Source organism: Callithrix jacchus, chromosome 5 (genome assembly GCF_049354715.1).
Source record: "Callithrix jacchus isolate 240 chromosome 5, calJac240_pri, whole genome shotgun sequence".
Taxonomy (NCBI): domain Eukaryota; kingdom Metazoa; phylum Chordata; class Mammalia; order Primates; family Cebidae; genus Callithrix; species Callithrix jacchus.
The window spans coordinates 87,315,721-87,342,031 of record NC_133506.1 but is presented as its reverse complement, the minus strand read 5'-3'; the positions used below and the strand labels follow the sequence as shown (position 1 = coordinate 87,342,031).

The 26,311-nt window shown below is 33.8% G+C and overlaps 1 protein-coding gene across 12 annotated transcripts in view; it reads right to left on the bottom strand.

Moving 5' to 3' along the window:
- The window catches only part of EFCAB3 (EF-hand calcium binding domain 3), a 466,563-nt gene that overhangs the window by 328,198 nt on the left and 112,054 nt on the right, over positions 1-26,311 (bottom strand). For 5 of the 12 annotated variants that reach the window (XM_035300329.3, XM_035300331.3, XM_078373418.1 and 2 more), the window contains exons 24-29: positions 21,412-21,549; positions 21,013-21,081; positions 17,343-17,483; positions 6,841-6,912; positions 5,838-5,981; positions 4,257-4,328 (exon numbers count right to left, since the gene is read on the bottom strand). In XM_035300329.3, coding sequence (XP_035156220.3) covers positions 4,257-4,328; positions 5,838-5,981; positions 6,841-6,912; positions 17,343-17,483; positions 21,013-21,081; positions 21,412-21,549 — 636 coding nt within the window. Of the gene's footprint in view, positions 1-4,256; positions 4,329-5,837; positions 5,982-6,840; positions 6,913-17,342; positions 17,484-21,012; positions 21,082-21,411; positions 21,550-26,311 lie in introns of those variants that run through there. The other 7 variants (XM_078373428.1, XM_078373429.1, XM_078373430.1 and 4 more) reach the window with 3 other exon arrangements.

Below are 26,311 nucleotides of genomic sequence, written 5' to 3'. Positions count from 1 at the left end.
CCCACATGAGAAGTGAGGAAAGATCTAAAATTGACACCTTATCATCAAAATTGAAAGAGCTAGAGGAGCAAGATCGATATAACTCAAAAGCTAACAGAAGACAAGATATAACTAAGATCAGAGCAGAACTAAGGAGAGACAGACACAAATAAACCTTCAAACAATCAATAAATCCAGGAGCTATTTTTTAAAAGATCAACAAAATAGACCACTGGCCAGATTAATAAAAAAGAAAAGAGAATAATCAAATAGATGCAACAAAAAATGATAAAGGGGATATCACCACCAATTCCACAGAAATACAAACTACCATCAGAGATTACTACAAACAACTTTATGCACAGAAGCCAGTAAACCAGAAAGAAATGGATAAATTCCGGGACACTTGCACCCTCCCAAGCCTAAATCAGGAAGAAGCTGAAGCCCTGAATAGACCAATAACAAGGGTTGAAGTTAAGGCAGCAATTAATAGCCTACCAACCAAAAAATGCCCAGGTCCAGATGGGTTCACAGCTGAATTCTACCAGATGTACAAAGAGGAGCTGGTACCACTCCTTCTGAAACTATTCCAAACAATCAAAAAAGAGGGAATCCTCCCGAAATCATTTTATGAGACCAATATCATCCTGGTACCAAAACCCAGCAGAGTCTCAACAGAAAAGAAAACTTTAGACCAGTGTCCATGATTAACATCAATGCAAAAATCTTCAATAAAATACTGGCAAACCGATTGCAACAGCACTTCAAAAAGCTTATCCATCACCAACAAGTACGCTTCAGCCTGGGGATGCAAGGCCGGTTGAACATACGCAAGTCTATAAACATAATCCACCACTTAAACAGAACCAAAGAGAGCACCCACATGATTATCTCACTAGATACAAAGAAGATCTTCAACAAAATTCAACAGCCTTTATGCTAAAAACTCTCAATAAACTAGGTATCAATGAATTGTATCTCAAAATAATAAAAGCTGTTTACGACAAACCCATAGCCAATGTCATAGAGAATGGGCAAAAACTGGAAGCATTCCCTTTGAAATCTGGCACTAGACAAGGATGCCCTCTCTCACCACTCCTATTCAATATAGTATTGGAAGTTTTAGCCAGACCAATCAGGCAAGAAAAAGAAATAAAGTGTATTTAATTAAGAAAGGAGGAAGTCAAATTGTCTCTATTTGCAGATGACATGATTATATATTTAGAAGGCCCCATCGTCTCAGCCCAAAATCTCCTAAAACTGATAAGCAACTTCAGCAAAGTCTCAGGATACAAAATCAATGTGCAAAAATCACAAGCATTCCTATATACCAATAACAGACTAACAGAGAGCCAAATCAAGAGTGAACTCCCATTTACAATTGCTACCAAGAATTAAAATACCCAGGAATACAACTAACTAAGGATTTGAAGAACCTCTTCAAGAAGAACTACAAACAACTTCTCCAGGAAATAAGAGAGGACACAAACAGATGGAAAAGCATTCCATGCTCATGGTTAGGAAGAATCAATATGATAAAAATAGCCATACTGCCCACAGTAATTTATAGATTCAACACTATCCCCATCAAGCTACCAATGACTCTCTTCACAGAACTGGAAAAAAACCATCTTAAACTTCATATGGAGCCAAAAGAGAGCCTGCATAGCCAAGAGAATCCTGCAAAAAGAACAAAGATGGAGGCATCACACTACCTGACTTCATACTATACTACAAGGCTACAGTAATCAAAACAGCATGGTACTGGTACCAAAACATAGACCAGTGGAACAGAACAGAGGCCTCAGAGGCAATGCCACACATCTACAACCATCTGATCTGTGACAACCCTCACAAAAACAAGCAATGAGGAAAGGATTTCGTTTGATACATGGTGTTGGGATAACTGGCTAGCCATGTGCAGAAAGCAGAAACTGGACTCCTCCCTGACACCTTACACTAAAATTACCTCCAGATGGATTAAAAATTTAAACACAAGACCTAACACCATAAAACCCTAGAAGAAAACCTAGGCAAAAACCATTCAGGACATAGGCATAGGCAAGGACTTCATGACTAAAACACCAAAAGCACTGGCAACAAAAGCCAAAAGAGACAAATGGGATCTAATTAAACTTAAGAGCTTCTGTATGGCAAAAGAAACAACCATTAGAGTGAACAGGCAACAAACGGAATGGGAGAAATTTTTGCCATCTATCCATCTGACAAAGGGCTCATTTACAGAATCTACAAAGAACTAAAACAGATTTACAAGAAAACAAACAAACAAACCCATTCAAAAGTGAAAGAATGATATGAGCAGACACTTTTCAAAAGAAGATATATATGAGGCCAACAAACATATGAAAAAATGCTCATCATCCCTGGTCATTAGAGAAATGCAAATCAAAACCACATTGAGATACCACCTCAAGCCAGTTAGAATGACGATCATTAAAAAATCTGGAGACAACAGATGCTGGAGAGGATGTGGAGAAATAGGAACACTTTTACACTGTTGGTGGGAGTGTAAACTAGTTCAACCATTGTGGAAGACAGTGTGGCGACTCCTCAAGGACCTAGAAATAGAAATTCAATTTAACCCAGCAATCCCATTACTGGTTATATACCCAAAGGATTATAAATCATTCTATTATAAAGACGCATGCAGGCATATGTTCATTGCGGCACTGTTTACAATAGCGAAGACCTGGAACCAATCCAAATGGCCATCGATGATAGACTGGACAAGGAAAATGTGGCATATATACACCATGGAATTATGCAGCCATAAAAAATGATGAGTTGTTTCCTTTGTAGGGACATGGATGAATCTGGAAACCATCATTCTCAGCAAACTGACACAAGAACAGAAAAGCAAACACCACATGTTCTCACTCATAGGCGGGTGTTAAACAATGAGAACACATGGACACAGGGAGGGGGGCATCACACACTGTGGTCTGTTTCGGGGGCTGGGGAGGGAAAATTGCGATGGGGAGGTTTGGGAGGGATAACATGGGGAGAAATGCCAGATATAGATGATAGGGGGATGGAGGCAGCAAACCACATTGCCATGTATGTACCTATGGAACAATCCTGCATGATCTGCACATGTATCCCAGAACCTAAAGTACAATTTGAAAAAAGAAGAAAATGCAAAGTATAACCACAATGAGATACTACTATATACTTCTTAGAATGGTTAAAATTTGAAAGACTGAATATATCAAGTATTGACAAGAGTTTGGAGGAACTGAAACTCATACATTGTTCCTGGGAATGTAAAATAGTAAAAGTAGTTTAGAAAATAGCTCAGTAATGATTGCCAGAAATACCACATATTCTCACTCATAGGTGGGTGATGAAAAATGAGAACACATGGACACAGGGAAGGGAGTACCAAACAATGGGGTCTATTGGGGGGAAGAGGGGAGGGACAGCGGGCGGGGGGGGAAGCTGGGGAGGGATAGCCTGGGGAGAAATGCCAAATGTGGGTGAAGGGGAGGAAGGCAGCAAAACACACTGCCATGTGTGTAACTATGCAAATGTCTTGCATGTTCTGCACATGTACCCCAAAACCTAAAATGCAATAAAAAAAAAAAAAAGAAAATAGCTCAATATACTCTTAAAAAGTTAAACATGCATCTACCATGTGATTTAGTTAGCACACCCCTTGGCAATTGTCCAAAGAAATGAAAGCATATGTTTATACAACAACTTGATTGTGAATGTTTACAGAAGCTGTATTTGTAATAGGCAAAACCCGGAAACAACCTAATTTACCTATATCACCAGGAAAGTAGATAAACTGCAGTATATCTATAAAGTATATACTATTCAGCAATAAAACGAATGAACTACTTATGCACGCTATAACATGGATGCATTTCAAAATAATTATGCCGAGTAAAGAAAGCCAGCAAAAAAAAAAGAGCACATCCATTTACATAAAATTATTAGAAATGCAAAAACAAATTTCTAGTGAAGAAAAGCTTACCAGTGGTTGCCTGGGAATGTGGTAAACGTGGAGAAAGGCAAGAGAGATTATAAAGGGTATGAGGAAGTTTTAAGGGTAAGGGACATGCTTATTATCTTGATTGTAATGATCATTGCATAGGTGCGTGCATATGTCTACCCTTAATGAAAATGTGTTCTTTTAAATGTAAAAATACACAGTTTTATATCAATTATACCTCATAATACTATTTTAAAAATAATAATGAGAGGCAATGAAAACTATCTAAATATCTAAAATAAAATATTGATTGACCCACCTTCAAATACAGAAGCTGGCTTATTTATGTTAACATTCTCCAAAATGTTCTTGAGACTTACATTACTATTTTCTAAAAAGTAAAGCACAAGTATTATGAAATGGCAAAGTATCAATGCTAATAATCATTAAATAACTATAACAAAGTGTGGGGATGGAAAATTGTAATTTCTGGAAATTAGCAGGATAAAAATCAATTAATTTAAAATAGTTTTACCCACAATCTATTTTCTCAAAACAAGAAAAAAATTCTAACTAAAGGAATTTGCTTGGCTTAAATAATTAAATTTTGGTGCATAGATTTGATGCTAAATAGAGGATGACTCTTAAAAATATTTCTAGTAGAAAAATCTATGAATTTCAATTAGCTCTCATGTGCCGATGTTCTCATTATATTTCTATGACCCAGTTTACCACTCATGTGTAAGAATAGCTTTTATCAAAAAGACAAAAGAACAAGTGTAGGCTAGGAAGTGGTGAAAAGGGAACTCTTGTACAGTTATGGTGGGAACTCCTGTACAGTTATGGTGGGACTGTAAATTAGTACCATCATTATGAAAAACAGTATAGAAATTCCTTAAAAAATTAAAAACAGAACTCCCATGTGATCCATAAATTTCACTTCCAAGTATATATCCAAAGGAAATGAAATCAGCATGTCAAAGAGATATCTGCACTCCCATGTTCATTGCAGCACTCCTCACAATCGCCAAGACAAAGAATCAACCTCAGTGCCCATTCATCAACAGATGAATAGATTTTTCAAAATGTGATGTCCATCTATATGTTATAAATATATATGCACAACAGAATACTATTCAACGTTTTAAAAAAGAAGGAATTCCTCTCATTTGCAACATGAATAAACCTGGAGGACACTATGTTTTTTGAAACAAACAAGGCACAGAAAGACAAATACTGCATGATCTCATTCATATGTGGAATCTAAAAAAGTTGGAGTAATGGAAGCAGAGACTAGGGAATTTGAGGGGAGATATTGGTTAAAAGAAACAAAGTTTCAGTTAGACAAGAGGAATAAGTTCTGGAGATCTATTTTAGTGCAAGGTGACTATAGTTCATAATGTACCGTATACTTGAAAACAAATAAAAGACTACATTTTATATGCTATCAAAAAATTATAATGATTTAAGGTAATGGATATGTTAATTTGCTTGATTTAATCATCCACAATGTTTACGTATTTCAAAACATCATATTGTATACCACAAATAAATATTTTTTCATTTGTCAATTAAAAGCTAAATACTTTTGGGCTGAGCGTGGTGGCTCACACCTGTAATCCCATCACTTTGGGAGGCTAAAGTGGGTAGATAGCTTGAGTTCAGGAGTTTGATGGCTTGAGCCCAGGAAGCCGAGGCTGCAGTGAACCGTTATCACACCACTGCACTCCAGTCTGGGAGGCAGAGTGAGACCCTGTCTCAAAATAAATAAAAGTAAAAAATAAACACTTTCACTGATCAAAAAATAAAATATACATATATACGACAGCTATCCCAAGCACACAGTAAAACTAGGACTTCATTAAGCTCAAAATAGATTGCTCTTTCAAAAAGTATTCACCATTAACAGATGCTTGTTTCAAGATCTCTTGGAATGTCTTGTTGCTTATTGGAATTCCAGCACTCAAGAGTTTAGAGCTCAGTTCATTTACAGGCATTGTCTCATTTCTGATACTGTCAAGAGTTGTGATATCTTTAAGTAAATCTGAAAATACAGGAAGAACAGAGAACAGATAACGAAGTTGGGGCAAAGCCCCTTTTAAGATATAAAAACCACAGCCTACTATAGAAGAAATCCTAAGTTAAAAAGCTTTTAAAACATAGTCATGGACTTTGTTTTAAGAAGTCGGTTAAATAATAAAAAATGTTTAGCATATCACTAGTCAAGTAAAAGTTGAGTTTCTGTAAATATTTTGTAAAGTTCACTTTTTCAGTAACTACTGTCCCTGAAAGGTGTTTCTGCTACATGCTCTGGTCTTTCACAGACTGCAAAGCTTTTCAAGAACAGGTATGTGGTAGCTCTTAGAATGAAGGCAAGAAGGTGAAATAGAAGCCAAATAGTTGGGGAAAGGAAAACACTAAAAAATATAAATTTGCTACAGACTGAAAAACAGTCATACACTATCTGAACATCAGAAAGTGTTTCTCTCTTATCAGTCTACCAACTAATTTTAAGAACACTAGATCTTTCTTTTACTTTCTTTAACACATTTCACTATAGGTGAGGAAAATAAGCATGTGGCTATTAATAAAGGTGAGAGAAAATTGTACTAGAGTAATGGAAAGGCTTTATGCTTTTACAATGAAGTGTAATACTGAGACAAATTATTGATTTTAAAGGAGGATATTCTAGGTATGTAGTTCTAAATAATTCATTATACTCAAAGCATAATTGAATATGATAAGGAATAAGAAAGCAGATTACAACATTTCAAATTAAGCAAAGAAAACTTAGGAAAGTGTTGAAAACACAGAGAGAAACAAACTGTATTTTAGAAAAGATAGGATCCCATAAAATGACCTAAGAAACTGGTTTCTAATTTTTATTCTTTTACTATACTTACTGCTGAATGGTGTTGATGGGTTAGGTGAATTAGTGAAAACATCAATTACATCTTTTAAGATCACATTTCTTTCTGCAAAGTTAAGAAATAAAGTAGGATTTAAATAAAGTAGATTTTAAATTCATTAAGGTAGAGATCTGGTATTATTTTAATATTATTTCATTCAGCTTTCAAACTCTAGTGATCATAATGCATAGTAAGAAATACTTTTATATTGTGAGCACACACACAAACAGAAATATAAGTTTTATAAAGCAATACTCACCTTATCGTGGGTGATACACTCTAATATCTTCTTAAAAATTTTCAAGTTATTCCATTTCATTTTAAAAATACTATTCAGGACCTATTAAATTTATTTCACAACTGACCCACAGTTTTAAAAATAATAAACAAGTTATATAGTACAAATATATATACACAGTAATTTTCATTAAAGCATATAAATACTTGTAAAGAGTATAAGAGAATATATAGAACCACTCCCTGAAGAGATGTTTTACCCAACAAAGACAGCAAAGGAAGAAACTCAAAAAAGAAAGAAAAGGAATCTTTTCCTTTGAAAAAAAAAAGTCTGGTGACAAAGGGGAAAAATTCAATTTTTTCTTACTAACATTATTTCCTAATTGACATTGAAACAACAAACAAAAAACTATGCAAAAAAGTAAATAAATAAAACTAAGAATCCCCTTTCCAAGCAACTAAAAATCCTCAGGAAACCTAATAGTCAAATGTCAATTTCTTCAAAATTATCCATAACATCACACATAAATATTTCCTGTTCTTTGAAATAACAGGGTTCAGGACATGCTACCCCATGAAAATATAACCCTATGACAGAATTGAATATTTTAAGCTGAAGGAATCTGAGAAATATCAGGTGCAAGAACTCTATGATCTCGCTTGTCTCCCCTGAAGCAGGTCATAATATCCTCATATGAGAGGTGCTCTTCCTATAAGAAAATGAGCATCCTTATCTCTGAAGATGGAGGGATGCTGAGAGGAATCAAAACTGGTCATACTACCCTTAGCTACTCTTAGCTCATATCCTTTTGTCCTCTGTTACATTTTGCCATTTTCCACCCTTCATCCACTCTAACATAAAATCATCCAGATTTAATCACCTCTTCAGGGTTTCATTTTCTTATGAGGGTTCTCATGTCACATAAATCTTATACTAAATAAACTTGTATGCTTTTATCTTGTAAATCTGTCTTTTGTTACAGAGCCTCAGCCAAAAACCCAGAAAGATAGAAGGAAAAGATTTCTTCTCTACTCTTACTGGAGATGGCTTCAAAAATTATAAACTGTTAGCCCACAGACTGAAAACAATATGAAATTCAGTGATTTTCACTGGCCTAGAGAGTGTCATAGTAATTATTTTTAAATTTGAATTTCATTATATTTCCATGGGATATACATTCTCAAGTTACTCCACAATTCTTATCACTTTGTCTTCTGCCAACTTATTTTATTAATTTGTATTTCATGCCTAACTGTTAGAGACATTTCAATTAGGTGCCCTTGGTCTGGTTCAAATGTTATCCTTCTCTGGAAGCCTACTATAATTTATTTAAAATATCACTATTAGAGCTATAACACTGCACCTCTTGGATGGCAGGCTAATTTGACCCATCTTTCCCCACCCTCTCATTCTAAGCAATTAGCTTGACCTTATGTAGTATTTCCTCACTTCTGTGATTTTTGTAACCTTAATGTTTTTGCAGAGATTGCTTTTGCAAAAGCCTAAACCCCTTGAAGAAAATATACCAAATGCCTGGAGAGATTTTAATAACTGAGAGAAAGGATTTCTTCTGAAAACAGAGAGAGAGAAAGATGATAATGATGATGGGAAAGAAAGAGAATTACTCTTCTTTGGATGGAGGGAGGGAGAGAGAGAGAGATCTGATTTAATTCAACTAAAATATAATAAAGTGACTGCAATTTCTGGTACTATAGCACCTAGACACCTGGATTAAATAATTCTATTACAAAGACACATGCACACATATGTTTATTGTGGCACTGTTCACAATAGCAAAGCCTTGGAAACCACCCAAATGCCCATCAATGACAGATTGGATAAAGAAAATGTGACACATATATACCATGGGATACTATGCAGCCTTAAAAAAGGATGCATTCATGTCCTTTGCAGTGACGTAGATGAAGCTGGAAAACATCATTCTCAGTGAACTGACACAAAAACAGAAAACCAAACACTGCACGCTCTCACTCATAAGCGGGTGTTGAACAATGAGAACACGTGGACACAAGGAGGGGAATATTACACACCAGGCCTGTTGGGGGGTAGAAGGGCTAAAGGAAGGAAGTCAGAGGGTAGGGGTTAGGGGAGGGATAGCATTAGGAGAAATACCTAATGTAGATGACAGGGTGAATGGATGAAGCAAACCACCATGGCACATGTATACCTATGTAACAAACCTGCACGTTCCGCACATGTATCCCAGAACTTAAAGGATGCTAATAAATAAAGTAAAATAAAATAAAATGACTTAAAGAATCAAAACAAAAACGCAGAAAACTAATTTACAAGAAAAAACAACTCCATCAAAATGCCTGGTGAAGGATATGAACAGACACTTCTTTAAAAAAAAGGGTAAAGGATATGAACAGACACTTCTTTAAAAAAAAGAAGTCAACAAACATATCATCATCACTGGTCACTAGAGAAATGCAAATCAAACCACAATAAGGTACCATCTCACACTAGTTAGAATGGCAATCATTAAAAAGTCAGGAAACAACACATGCTGGAGAGTATGTGGAGAAATAGGAATGCTTTTATACTGTTGGTGGGAGTATAAATTAGTTCAACCATTGTGGAAGATAGTGTGGCAATTCCTCAAGGATCTAGAACCAGAAATACCATTTAACCCAGCAATTCCATTACTAGATATATACCTAAAAGATTATAAATCATTCTACTATAAAGACACATGCACACATATGTTTATTGCAGCACTGTTTACAATAGCAAAGACTTGGAACCAACCCAAATGCCCATCAATGATAGATTGGATAATGAAAATGTGGCATATATACACCATGGAATACTATGCAGCCATAAAAAAGGATGAGTCCTTGTCATTTTCAGGGATATGAATGAAACTGGAAACCATCATTCTCAGCAAACTAACACAGGAACAGAAAACCAAACACCATGTTCTCACTCAGGTGGGAGCTGAACAATGAGAACACATGGACACAGGGAGGGGAACATCACACACCAGGGTCTGTTGGGGAGTGGGAGGCTAGGGTAGTGATAGCATTAGGAGAAATATCTAATGTAGATGATGGATTGATGGGTGCCACAAACCACCATGGCACATGTATACCTATATAACAAACCTGCATGTTCTACATATGTAACCCAGAACTTAAAGCTCAATTTAAAAAAAAGAAATTATTCAATGATTTAGACACTGAAAAAATACTTTTCAAATTATGAAGATAATGTGACATCAAATCCTAACAATACTAATGTAAACAAAGAAAATTACAAGTTAATCTCACAGATAAATAGAGATGTATAAATCCTTTACAAAGTATTAGAAAAATGAACCCACCAATATGTAAAAAGGATAAGATATCATGACTAAAATGAGTTTATTCTAAAGTTCAGGTTGCATTTAATATAAAAAATCAACTAATGCATCACATTAATTAAAAAATAAAACCCACATGACTTATCTTAATAGATGCATAAAATTGTTTAAGTTTCATAATAAAACAAATAAACAAACATAAATGTAATCATTTATAAAACAAAAATTAAAAGGCAACTTCTTTAGCCCAGTGAATGGTATTTATCAAAAACCCGCAGCAAAGAATTGGTTTTATACTTGATGAAATGCTTATTCTTTTGAGAACAAGAATAAAACAAAGATGCCCATTATCACTATTTTTAGCTAAGATTATTTTGGAGGTCCTAGTCCCAGTAGTACAGAAAGATGAAGAAAAACAAAAACATAAAAGAAGTGCACATTATGAAAATTAACTTTAAGAAACAGCTTATGACGATGAAATAGAAAACACAGTACTGTAAAGATATATGTTCTTAGTGGAAACTTTATAAGCCAGAAGGGATTGAGACCTTATCTTTAGCTTCCTTTAGTAGATAAAAAGAAATGACAAAGATCAGAGCAGCACTAAATGACATTGAAACCAAAAATATACAAAAGATCAATAAAACAAAAGTAGGCTCTTTGGAAATATAAACAAAATTGATAGACTATCAGCTAGATTAACCAAGAAAAGAGATTCAACCAAGCTCCATTAGAAATGAAAATGAAGACATTACAACCCGCACCACAGAAAGACAAAAGATCATTCAAGACTACTATGAATACTTCTATGCACACAAATTAGAAAATCCAAAGGAAATGCATAAATTTCTGGAAACATACAACACTCCTTAATTAAATCAGAAAGAAATAGAAATCCTGAACAGACCAGTAACAAGCAGTGAGACTGAATTGGTAATTCAAAAATTGCCAACAAAGAAAGTCCAGGGATTGACAGGTGAATGCTACTGGACAGTTAAAGAATTGGTACCAATCCTACTTAACTATTTTATAAGATTAAGAGAGGGAATCCTCCTTCCAAACTCATTCTACGAAGACAGTATCACCCTAATACCAAAACCAGGAAAGAATATAACAAGAAAAGAAAACTACAGACCAATAACCCTGAGAACATAGATGCCAAAATCCTCAACAAAATAATAACAAACCAAGTCCCACAGCACATCAAAAAGATAACACACACAAACAAGTTGATTAAATCCCAGGGATGCCAGGATGGTTTAACATGCAGAAATTAATAAATATAATACATCACATTAAAGAGCATTAAAAACAAAAACCATATGATTATCTCAATAGGTGCAGAAAAGCATTTGATAAAATCCAGCATCCTTCTACGATGGAAATCCTATCATAAACTAGGCATAGATCCAATCCAAAAAACGAGGCATAGAAGGGACATACCTCAAAATAATAAAAGCCATGTATGACAAACCCATAGCCAACATCAAATTAAATGGGGAAATGTTGAAAGCATTCCTCCTGAGAACTGGAGCAAGACAAGGATGCCTACTTTCACCACTTCTATTCAACATAGTACTGGAAGTCCTAGCCAGAGTCATCAGGCAAGAGAAAGAAATAAAGGGCATCCATATTACAAAAGAGGAAGTCAAACTATCATTGTTCACCAGTGATATGATCATATACCTCAGAAAACATAAAGACTCCTCAAAAAGACTCCTAATTTGATAAATAAATTTAGTAAAGTCACAGGTGACATAATCAGCATATACAAATCAGTAGTATTGCTGTACACTAACAACAATCAAGCTGAGAATCAAATCAAGAACACAATCCCTTTTCCAATAGCTTTAAAATAAAGTAAAATACCTAGGATATACCTGCACAGCAAAGTGAAAGCTGTCTGTAAGGATACTGCAAAACCCTGCTCAAAGAAATCATAGGCAACACAAACAAATGGAAACATCCTATGCTCATGGATTGGGAGAATCAATATTGTGAAATGACCATACTTTCCAAAACAATCTACAGATTCCATGCAATTGCTATCAAAATACCAACATTATTTTTACATAACTAGAAAAGTAAATCCTAAAATTCATATGGAACCTAAAAAGAGCCTGAATAGCCAAAGCAATCCTAAACAAAAAGAATGAATCTGGACACATCACATTACCAGACTTCAAATCATATTACACGGCTATAGTTACTAAAACAGAATGGTACTGATTAAAGAAAGAAAAAGTACACATATAGACTAACGGAACAGAATAGAGAAACCAGAAATAAAACTAAATACTCATTACCAACTGATCTTTGACAAAGCATACAAAACATAAATTGGGGAAAGGGCATCCTATTTAATAAATGGTACTGGGAAAATTGGATAGCCACATCTGTCTCCTTATTTCTCACCTTATCCAAAAATCAATTTGAGATGGATCAAAGACTTAAATGTAAGACCTGAAGCCATTACAATTCTAGAAGAAAAACCTAGGAAAAACTCTTCTGGACATTGGCCTTGGCAAAGAATTTATGACTATGACCCAAAAAATAAATGTAACAAAAACAAAAATAAATAAGTGGGACCTAATTAAACTAAAAAATCTTCTGCACAGCAAAAGAAATAATCAATATGCTAAATAGACAACTGACAATACAGAAGAAACTATTTGCAAACTATACAGCTGACAAAGGACCAATATCTAGAACCTACAAGGAACTCAAACAAGTCAGCAAGAAAAAAATATATATATATAATACCATTAGAAAGTGGGCAAATGACATGAGCAGATAAGGGAGGGGAGCATCACACACTGTGGTCTGTTGTTGGGGGGCTAGAGGAGGGTCAGCAGGGGGTGGAGAGGCTGAGGAGAGATAACATGGGGAGAAATGCCAGATATAGGTGATGGGGGAATAGAGGCAGCAAATCACACTGCCACGTATGTACCTATGCAACAATCCTGCATGATTGCACATGTACCCCAGAACCTTAAGTACAATAAAAAAAGAAGATATACAAATAACCAACAAACATATGAAAAAATGCTCAACATCACTAATAACCAAGGAAATGCAAATTAAAACCACGATCAGATACCACATTACCTCTTCCAGAATAGCCATTATTAAAAAGTTCAAAAACAATAGATGTTGGCATGCATATGGTGAAAAGGGAAGATGTATACACTGCGTGTGGGAATATAAATTAGTACAACCTTTATGAAAAAAAATATAAAGATATCTTAAAGAACTAAAAGTAGATCTATCATTTGATCCAGCAATATCACTACTGGGTATCTACCAAAGGAATAAAAGTCATTATATCAAAAAGACACCTGCACATATATGTTTACTGCAGCACAATTCACAACGCCAAAGACATGGAACCAACCTAAGTGCCCATCAACCAATGAGTGAATAAAGAAAATGTGGTATATATACACCATGGAATACTACTTAACCATAAAAAAGAATAAAATAATGTCTTTTACAACACCTAGGATGGAGCTGGAGGCCATTATTCTAAGTGAAGCAACTCGGGAATGGAAAATCAAATATGGCATGTTCACATTTATAAGTGGCAGCTAAGCTATCGGTATACAAAGACATACAAAGTGATATAATGGACTTTGGAGACTCAGAAAGGGGAAGTGTGAGGGGGTTGAGGAATAAAAAATTACATATTGAGTACAATGTACACTACATTCCAGTGACAAGTACACTAAAATCTCAGACTTCGCCACTATACAATTCATCCATACAACCAAAAATCATTTGTACCCCAAAAATGACTAAAATTAAAAAAGCTTTTATTTAACATACAAAAGATACAAGTTCTCCCAAGTTGAACTATATATTCAAAACTCCCAAAGGATTTTGACAATCTGTACCCAAAATTTATATGGACAAGGAAGGTTCAAGAACAGCCAAAACATACTTGAAGAACAACAAAATGGGGGCAAAGAGGGTCTCATCTAATATACATAAGGTTTATTTTAAAACTACAGTAAATATGTGGTACTGATACAAGGATAGAAAAATAGGCCAATAGAAGGAACTATGCATATATAGACACTTGATACAGACAGAAATGATATTATTGTTCAATAAGAAGAGTTTTCTCAATAAACAATATAGAAAAAAATACAGTTGGGACCCAAATGTATTTTATTAATCATCATAATAAAAATTACATCTGGATAGATCAAAGACATAAAAGTGAAAGGCAAAACTTTTAGAAGATAACAGAATCATCTCTTCATGGTCTCAGGATAGGGGCAGGATTTCTCAAACATGACAAAGTTTACTGCCCATAAAGTAAATATTGATAGATTTGAGTACATTCATATTAAGAAATAATGTATACCAAAAGATTCCATAAAAAGTGAAAAAAAACGAACCATAGACCGAGAGACAATATTGGTAAAGTACAATGCTAAAGACTAGTATCCAGAATATATAAAGAACCTCTATAAATTAATATCTTAAAAATGAAATTCCTCTCACCAAAAAATGAGCAGAGGTTCTAATTGAGCATTCATTAGTCAATTGAAATAGCTAAAAACACCTGAAAGGTGTTCAATCTTATTAGTAATCAAAGAATTTTAAGTAAAAACCAAAATTAGGTATTTTTACTTTCCCAACAGATTTGAAAACAGTAAAAAAAAATTCTAACAATACCAAATATTGGTTAATATATGGAACCACAGAAATTCTTTCCCATTATTGGTAGGGGTATAAATCATTATATCTACTTTGTAAATTGGCATTAGTTTTTAAACTAAAACATGAAAATACCCTAAGACCTAGCAGTTATCCTAGAAATATACTCAAAGAAGCTCTTGGACATGCATATCAAGAGATAAATATGACATTCTTTTTCAATAACAGCATAGCAAAAACTGAAATCTAGCCTAAATTCAATATCAACAGGGCAGATTTGTCTTAAAATTGTGGTTTGTTCATGAAATAGAAAACTATACAACAGTAAAAAGGAATGAACCACAGCTATAATGTATCTGTCCGGCTAAATTTCACAATACTGAGCTAAAAGCAAACTATGAAAACATATACAGTATTATTCCATTTATACAAAGTACAAAAACAACCAAAACTCCCCTATATTTGTTTAATAAATGGTGTTAGGAAAACTGGCTAGCCATGTGCAGAAAGCAGGACCCCTTCCTGACACCTTACACTAAAATTAACTCCAGATGGATTAAAGACTTAGACATAAGACTTAACACCATAAAAACCCTAGAAGAAAATCTAGGCAAAACCATTCAGGACATAGGCGTAGGCAAGGACTTCATGACCAAAACACCAAAAGCATTGGAAACAAAAGCTGAAATAGACAAATGGGACCTAATCAAACTCCACAGCTTCTGCACGGCAAAAGAAACAGTCATCAGAGTGAACTGGCAACCAACAGAATGGGAAAAAAATTTTGCAGTCTACCCATCTGACTAAGGGCTGATATCCAGAATCTACAAAGAACTAAAACAGATTTACAAGAAAAAAAAAAACAAACAAGCCCATTCAAAAGTGGGCAAAGGATATGAACAGGCACTTTACAAAAGAAGACATACATGAGGCCAACAAACAATGAAAGAATGCTCATCATCACTGGTCACTAGAGAAATGCAAATCAAAACTACATTGAGATACCATCTCACGCCAGTTAGAATGGTGATCATTAAAAAATCTGGAGACAACAGATGCTAGAGAGGATGTGGGGAAATAGGAACATTTTTACACTGTTGGTGGGAGTGTAAATTAGTTCAACCATTGTGGAAGACAGTGTGGCGACTCCTCAAGGACCTAGAAAGAGAAATTCCATTTGACCCAGCAATCCCATTACCGGGTATATATTCAAAGGATTATAAATTGTTTTACTATAAGGACACATGCATACGAATGTTCATTGCAGTACAGTTCACAACAGCAAAGACCTGGAACCAACCCAAATGTCCATCGATGATAGACTGGACAGGGAAAATATGGCACATATACACCACGGAATATTATGCAGTCATCAAAAATGACGAGTTCATGTCCTTTGAAGGGACATGAATGAACCTGGAAACCATCATTCTCAGCAAACTGACACAAGAACAGAAAATCAAACACCACATGTTCTCACTCATACGTGAGTGTTGAACAATGAGAACACATGGACACAGGGAGGGGAGATTCACACAGTGGGGTCTGTCGGGGGGAAATAGGGGAGGGACAGCAGGGGGTGGGGAGTTGGGGGGAGATAGCATGGGGAGAAATGCCAGATATAGGTGATGGGGAGGAAGGCAGCAAATCACACTGCCATGTGTGTACCTATGCAACAATCTTGCATGTTCTTCACATGTACCCCAAAACCCAAAATGCAATAAAAAATATAAAACTAAAAAATAATAATAATAATAAAATAAAATAAAGCAAGGAAATGGTTAGAACCATGTAATCGATGCCTTCTAGACACTGCAGAAGTCATTTGCTTAATCTCACTGTTGTCTTTACACTCCATCTCGTGTAAAAGTTACGTGAATCCAACAATGGTAGGGTCACTAAGGTTATGTTCTTCTTCAACAGAACCCAAAAGTCTGTGGAACTCTGTATATATGAAGTATCTTCTCTCTAGAATATGTGGTTGGAGAAAAGGAAGAGTAGGGCCCTACCATATGTAGTATTTGGCCATTATACTCCAATTTATGAACATCTGGTTTAAAAATGTGAATAACAAGATTATGTTTGTCTTACCCAAATAAAGAACATCGATAAATTTTCCAAAAGGGTTGTAACAATTCACAATGAGCAATATATGAATATACTAGTTGCATAATAAGTATACAGTATTACTATTACTTTTTAAAACTTTAGCCTGTGGGAACATGTGTACTCTCAACAGGAGAGCTGAGAAGTAATTGAAGTACTCACCATCTGTTGCATGGTTTGATAAGACCTTAAATTGTTCTTCATTTAAAGGTTTTTCCAGGCTCTTCAAAGTGGATAAAAGTTCTTTAATTCCAACTTTTCCATCACAGACACTATTAATAACGTTACATGCATCTTCTATTCCTATGTGTGTGTATATATATATATATATATAAATGAGAAAGTGTCACAGTACTTACTGTATCCACATAAGCACATAACAACCTGATTTGTGTGAAACATATTTGTTTTGTAGAACCGATCCTTTTTACCTCTGAAATATCTTCTAAATGGAAAGTTCTACAAAATTTACAGGTTAAATATTTATAAGAGAAAAGAAGAAATAAGTATTTTGAAGTGTTCAACTCAAAAAACTAAACAACAAAACAGAAAAATGATTGCAATGAAATGGTACCATAAATTATTTTCTTATTTTTTAATTTAAAAAGTTGCCCTTATTCTTATCTACATGTTTGGAAAGAACGACAGTGCTGTTGATGAGATGTCCATAAACTGACATTTTATTAACTTAATTTTAAGTGTTATTCAAATATTTTTAAATCTCCGTATCCACATTTTTCACTATCTTCTTATTTATGCCATCTCCATTTATTTTCCTTCATCATAATTCCTAAAGAGTTCTCTATTTTATTGGTCTTTTTCAAGACCCAACTTTTGGTTAAATGAATAATTTGTTTTTGTGTGTATGTTCTATTTCAATTACTCCTACGTTCAACTTGATTAGTTCCTAACTACTGCTTTTTGTGGGGATTGCTTTGCTATTTTAGTTTATGTTACTGGTTAGCTTCATGAATTGAACAATAAAGATAAATTATTTTCAGTGTTCCTAATTTTCTAATAAAAGCATTTAAAGCTGTAACATTTCTGGCAAGACTGTTTTGATCACACTTTACATGTTTTCACATGTAGTGCTATCATTCTCATCCATTTCTAAATAATTTTAATTTCAGGCTTTATTCTTTAGCCAAATAATTATTTAGAGGAGCATCTGCTTTTTTTTTTTTTTTTTTTGCTTTTTTAAAATCTGTTTTTAATCTTCAGATCAAAATGTTTTCCATATTCCTTCATAATTAATTTTAATATATTACTACATGGTGGTCAGAATACGTGGTCTGAACAACTTCTGATTTTCAGATTTCATTAACTTTTTTCTTTGTGACTTAACTATACCATACATTTATGTGACTATTTCATAGGCATTTGAAAATGTGTATGCAATGTTTTTGGAATATGAAAAGCTATGTTTCTTAAATCAGGCTTATTGTCATTTAAATCTCAAATCTATCTTTATCTCTGTGTATAAATATATGCACTCTGTTTAATCTTATCCAACTTGTCAATTTTATTTCTCATACTATTAAAGAATTCTGGCATACAGAATTGAGTTGATCATACTCTTGGATGAATGGTGTTTTGTCACCACTCATCTTCAAAGGGGCCCTGCTTGTTTTATTACTTTTCTCCTTTAACTACTATCTCCAGTTTTATTCCTTCATAAGTAGCAACTCCAGTGTATTTAATATATTTCTATTCAATCTATCTCATCTATCTACTTAGATTTATGTTTACCTGAAAAAATATAGTGTTGCCTTATGGGCATTCATATAAATCAGTTTATATAAAGCATTTTGACCTACAAGTTTGATCTATTTCTTCCCTTTCTTCACTGAACCATATATTACTGAAATGTATCTATGGAAATATATCAATGGTGCAAATGTAAGTCTAGTTTATTGTTTATTATTTACTCTATGTAGGGGCCACATTTTATTTAATGATTCCCCTAGCAATGAACAACTAAGTTACCTTCATTTCTTTTCTCTCTCAAATAATGTTGCAATCAGCATCATTATAAATGTCTCTAACACAAAACTTTCTCAGGGCTAATAAGTGTACTTAAGAACTGAATTATTGGGTGATGGGAACAAACGTATTTAATTTCACTAAGTACTGCTAGACTGCTATTTTGAATGGCAACACTGTTTTACTTACCCACCAGCGATTTATAAGTATTCCTAATGCTTTCTCTTCATATACACATTAGCCATTTGTGTTTCTCCTTTTGCATACTACCTTCTTACATCCTTACTCATTTTTCCAATGGATTTTTATTTATCTATTGCTTATTTGTAGAATTTCTTTATACATATTTGAAATATTAATCATTGGTTAGCTCTAAAAGTTGCAATTAATCTTTCAGTCTGTTACATATCTGCTCATTTCTTCAGAGGTCTTTATTGAACAGAAAGCTTTAATTTCAATATAATAGATTTCTTTTTTATCCTATGATTGTGATTTTAGAAGTCTCATTTAAGAAATCCTTCACAACCACAATATTTTCTCCAATAATTTCCTCTGTCAGCTTTATAGTTTTACTTTCAGATTCATGTTAACATCTATTTAATTTATTTAAAGATTATTTTTGTGTATGGCATAAAGTAAGAATTCAATTTTATTTTCCTCCACAAAGTATGGCAATCTCTCAAATAATATATTAAATAACACATCTTTTCCCCAATTGATTGATGATATCTCTATCATATGTCAAGTTCTTATATATATGAGTCTCTGCAGGTTCTATATTGTGATGCATTGGTCTATTTCTAATGCTGTTACAACAGCATTATGATATGTCCTTCTATCTGGTATGGTAAGGCAACTTCCCCATCATTATTGCTTTTCAAAAGGGTCCATCTTTCAAATAAATATCGGAATTATTTTCTCAAAGTTTCCACCGAAATTTTTCTGGAACATCAATTTTAATTGCATTAAAATTCAAGACTAATTTAGAGATAATACACTTAAGATTCATTTCAAAACCCCAGTCTTAAGATTTCAATTCACAATTTCAATGTTTGTATTCCATGATTGTTTTAATGTCTCCGTGTACTGAAATTTCAAAATAGACTTTTAAAAGCTGAGTTAAGCACTTAGCTAAAGTTTTTGACAAAGAGCAAGGGAGTAAACCCAAATATATAAGAAGAAATAAAGAAAAATAAGAAAAGAGCAAATGACACTAGAGGTGATTAAAGAAATCAAACGAGATTATTCCGATAATAAGAGAAAACCCTTGGACAAAACCAATAACGAAAAAAATGCAACATAACAGAATCCATGAAAAGAGAGAAAGAAACACAGAGATAACAATTTTTAAGTAACTAAGGATGTTATGAAAAATGTGTATCCACAAATTTGAAAACCTAGGATTTTAAGAATATATACTTCTATATCATTTAAATGACACAATGAAAAAGGGGCCTTGGCAGAGTTTTGTTAAAAGTTAAATATGTGGCCAAGCATGGTGGCTCATGCCTGTAATCCCAGCACTTTGGAAAGCCGAGGTGGGCAGATCACCTGAAGTCAGGAGTTTGAGAGGAGCCTGGCCAATGTGGTAAAATCCCATCTCTACTAAAAAATACAAAAATTAGCCAGGTGTGGTGGTACACAACTGTAATCCCGACTACTTGGGAGGCTGAAGCACAAGAATTGCTTGAACCTGGGAGGCAGAGGTTGCAAGATCATGCCTCTGTACTCCAGCCTGGGCAAGACTCTATATCAAAAAAAACAAAAAGTTACACACACACACACTCCTACACATACAAAGCTAGAGACATGAAATTTCTTTTTACATTCCTTTAAATTTCATACTTACTTTGGCATTCAATAAATTCATCAGTGTTGGTCAATTCTTTGATAAAATCCTTAAAATGCACCACTTCATCTTTAAAAAAAAAGGGAAGTAACAGTTTAGATACTGTTGTTAAAATGACCATTTGATGTTATAAAGCCAGAGCTATGAAATATGAAAATAAAGTGGAGGAATGAATTATCTTGTGTTGTATACGATATGCACATGAGATCCAAAATAAAAGCTGCCAGACATACAACTGTAAAAAAAAATTCCTTCAATACAAACTTATCAATTAAAAAAACAGAAAAATAGTTTTGCTATTTCTTTTAAAAGATAGATAATTTAGTTGTATCTCCTTAGGCATTTAGTTTCTTCTGACATACTCCAACTTTGTTTATTTAAAGTGAAATAATTACTCACCATTAGGATTAGTATTATCCAAAGCTTTCTGTATTTTATCATCTGTCAGACAGATTCCTATGGCATTTAAATTTTCCTGGAGATGAGAAATGGCTGTAACATCATTTCTGTGAATGTTGTTGTTATAAAATTTATCTTCTGGGAGGAGATAATCACTTTCAGTTAGAAAGAAATGTTCATGTTTCTCCTTTATATTTTAAAGATAGGTGGTTAAAATTTCCCAACGTACGACATTACACTTAAGAAAAATGATGGTATTATTTATTTGTATTAATTTATGTCCTTCTCTGTTGCCAAAATAACAAGTTAGCTGACAAGAAATAGATACCAAAAGAAAAAAACAAATTCAAGTGATAAAATATGGGGAAAGGAAGAGAAGAACAATAAAAAGAAGATAAAAAAAGAGTAATAAAAAATATATTTCTTAAGATCATATACACAAATTTTGCAACACCAAATTTGTATACATTGAACGAAAGCCTTCAAAGTAAGTAAAGCAAAAACTGACATAATTAAATGGGGACTAAATGATTCCACAGTAAAAATTGGGAATTTAAACACCTTGCTATCAGTAATTAATAGAACAAGTAGAATAAAAAACAGTAAGAATTAGAAGACCAGACCAGATTAGTAAATATTGTAACCTAATTAATATTTACAGAACGATACCCAATAAATGCAGAATGCAAATTCTTTCAGATACACATGGAACATTCACTTAGCTAGACCATAACCAGGGCTGTAAATAAATCTTAATTAATTTAAGAATTTAAATCATGCAAAAATGTATTCTCTGGCCAAACTTAATAAATTAGAAATCAGGTTTGGCACAGTGACTCACACCTATAATCCCAACACTTTTGGAAGCCAAGGCAGGAGGAGAATTGCTTGAGCCCAGGAGTTCAAGACCAGCCTGAGACACAAAGTAAGACCCCATCTCTACCAAAAAAAAAATGAATGAGCCAGGCATAGTGGTGTATGCCTGTAATCCCAGTTACTTAGAAGCCTGAGGCAAGAGGCTGCTTGAGCCCCAGAGTTGAAGGTTGCAGTGAGTCACAATCGTGTCACCTGCACTCCAGCCTAAGCAACAAGCAAGACCCTCTCCCTAAAACAAATAAATAAATAAATTAGAAATCAATAATAATTAAGATTTCTAGAAAATTGCCCAATATGTGGAAATTAAAGACTACATTTCTAAATAACTCATACATCAAAGAAAAAATAATTTGGTAAATTAGAAAATATTTTAGTAAATGATAAAGCACAACATAACATTTATGAGATGCAATGAAAGACATATTAGGGGCTGGGCGTGATAGCTAACGCCTGTCATGCCAGCACTTTGGAAGGCTGAGGCAGGTGGATCACAGGTCAGGAGATAAAGACCATCCTGGCTAACATGGTGAACCCTGTCGCTATTAAAAATACAAAAATTAGCCGGGTGTGGTGGCATGCACCTGTAGTCCCAGCTACTCAGGAGGCTGAGACAGGAGAATTGCTTGAACCTGGGAAGTGGAGGTTGCAGTGAGCTGAGATCATGCCACTGCACTCCAGCCTGGGTGACAGAGCAAGAATCTATCTAAACAACAACAACAACAACAACAACAAAACCATGTTGCAGTTTTAAATGTTAGAAAAGAATAAAAATCAGTTATCTAAGCTTCTATCTTAACAAGCTAGCAACGAAGGGTAAATGAAGCCCAAAGAAAACAAAGACCAAGTGATAGTAAAAATAAAAATATAAACCAGTGAAAAAGAGAAAAGTTAACAAAAATTAACAAAATCAACATTTGCGTAAAATTATTAATAAACTTAATAACCCCCTAGCAAGACTGGTTACAGACAAAAAAGAGAAAACAGAAATTACAAACATCAGGAATTAAAAATAAAAGTAAGACATTGTACTATAGAAATTAAAAGGATAATAGGGGCTATTATGAACAATTTTATGACAATAAATCTGACAAATTACATAAAATAAATGCATTTTGACAAGACACAGTTCCACTTATAGAAAGTATATTTCTTCTTTATGATACTTCCAGAAAGATATAATGACAACTACAGAAAGATTTAGAAGAAGGAGGCTCTAAACAGCTCCACATTCATTGAATAAATAGAACTCAATATTTTAAATCTTCAGGAATAGATGTCTCCACTGGTGAATTCTACCAAACATTTAATGAAAAAAAAATCCTAATCCTAATCATAAACTGATATGGTTTGGCTGTGTCCCCCCAACAAATCTCACCTTGAATTGTAATAATCTCCATGTGTCAAGGGCAGGCCAGGTGGATATAACTGAATCACAGGGACAGCATCCCCATACTGTTCTTGTGGTAGTGAATAAGTCTCATGAGATCTGATGGTTTTATAAATGGGAATTCCCCTGCACAAGCTCTCTTGCCTGCTGCCATGTAAAAGGTGACTTTCCTCCTCATTCACCTTCCAACATGATTGTGAGGCTTCCCTAGCCATGTGGAACTGTGAGTCAATTAAACCTCTTTCTTTTATAAATTACCCAGTCTTGCGTATCTCCTTATTAGCAGCATTAGAACAAACTAATACACAAACTCAACCAGAAATAAAAGTGGGAGGGAAAACTTGCCAATTCATTTTATGAGGCCAGCATAACCCTAACACCAAAATCTGAAAAAGACACTAAAGAAAATTGTAGACTAATATCCCTCATAAACATATACTCAAAAATCTTTAATAAAATATTAGAAAATAAATAAGGTTAAGAGCTCTGTTGTATAACATGGTGATGTAACTACAATTAATAACAATGTATAATATTTTTGAAATTTGCTAAGAGAAAAGATTTTAGTGTTCTCATCACAAAAATAGGTGAGGTAAAGCATATGTTAATTAGTTCAATTTAGCCATTCTACAATGTATGCACATATTTTGAATCACACAATATATAATACACACAATTTTTATTTGTCCATTTAAAAACTAAAGGGTGACTATAGTTAATAATGTTCTGAATGTTCTCACTACAAAAAAATGATAAATGTTTGAGCTGATGGTGTAAAAGGAAAATAAATCTCAGTACCCCAAAATCACTAAGCTAAAGGGAAAAGTCAAGCTGGGAACTGTGTCAGGCAAACCTGCCTCCCATTCTATTCCTAAATAAGACAGCAACAGAGATTTTTAAAAAAAAACAAAACTACATAACTCCCTCACAATTTGTCCATTAAAAAATTCCCTGCTTCAAGTTGTCTTCCTCCCACCCTTCCAGACCAAACCAATGTACGTCTTACATATACTCATTGATATCTTGTCTCCCTAAAATGTATAAAATCAAGTTGTGCCCCAGCTTGAAACAAAACAATATACAAATTATCAAAGTTTCAGAAGGAGAAGAAAGAAATAAAGAAAAAATATATTCAAAGAAATAATGGAAGAAAACTTCCCAAGCCTGGGGAAGAAAATAGATATCCAGGAAGTCTAAAGACACAAAATAAGATGAATTCAAAGAGACCCACATTGGGATACATTACAATAAAATTGTCATAACTTAAAGGCAGAGAGATTTTTGAATGCAGCAAGGACAAAAGTGACTTGTTAAGTATGAGGGAACCTTCATAAGACTCTCAGTGGATTTTTCAACAGGAACCTTGTAGGCCAGAAGGGAATGGGATGATATATTCAAAATGAGAAAAAAAACACTGCCAACCAAGAATATTATACCCAGAAATCCTATCTTTCAAAAATGAAAGAGAGATAAAGACTTTCTCAGACAAAGCTGAGGTAGTTCATTCACCAATAGATCTGCATTACAAAAAATGCTAAGGGAAATTACTCAAGCTAAACAAAAGATGCTAATTAGTAACATGAAAAACATATGAAAGTATAAAAGTAACTGGTAAAAGTAAGTATATAACCAAATTCAAAACACTCAAATACTGTAATGGCAATATGTAAATCAATTATATTCTCTAGTACAAAGATTAAAAGAAAAGTCTATTAAAACAGCTATAGTTATAATAATTTGGGAAGGAATACAACTTTTAAAACATGTAAAATCAGATATCAAAAACATAAAATGTAGGGGGAGGTAACATAAATGTATAGAGTTTCTGTATGTCAAAATTAAGTTGTTGTCACTTTCAAATAGCCTTTTATACATATCAGATGTATATGTAAGCCCCAGCGTAACTACAAGGCAAAAGCCTACAGTAAATACACAAAAGATAGTAAGATTCAAAGCATACTATTACAGAAAACCATCAAAATACAAAAGAAGAAAGCAAGAGTGGAAGAAAGAAACAAAGGATATATAAAACAACAGAAGTATAAAGAAGTACAATGAAGAAATGGCACTAGTCAGTCCTTCCTATCAATAATTACTTTGAATACAAATTAAATCCTCCAATAAAAAGGCATAGAGTGGATGAATGTACATAAAAAAATAAGACCCAACTATATGCTAAACCCTAGAGACTCATTTCATCTTCAAGGACACTCATAGACTGAAAGTGAAGGGATGAAAATAGATATTTTACAAAAAGGGAAACCAAAAGAGAACAAGGGTACTTGTTTCAGACAAAATAGATCTTAAGTCAAAAACTCTAAAAAGAGACTAAGAGGGTTATAAAAAATTGTAAATAGATGTGCTTCCAACATTGGAACACCTAAACACATAAAACAAACAATAAGAGATTTGATAGAGACATAGACTACAATATTATAATAGTAGGAGATGTCAAAATCTCACTTGCAACAATAGAGAAATCATCTAGACATAAAATCAGGAAAAATTGGGTTTCTGGGTTTGAACTATGTTTTAGACCAAATGGACTAACTGCTGAAGAACATGCATTCTTCTCAAGTGAACACAGAATATTCTCCAGTTAGAGCATATGTTAGGCAACAAAAGTGGTCTTAACAA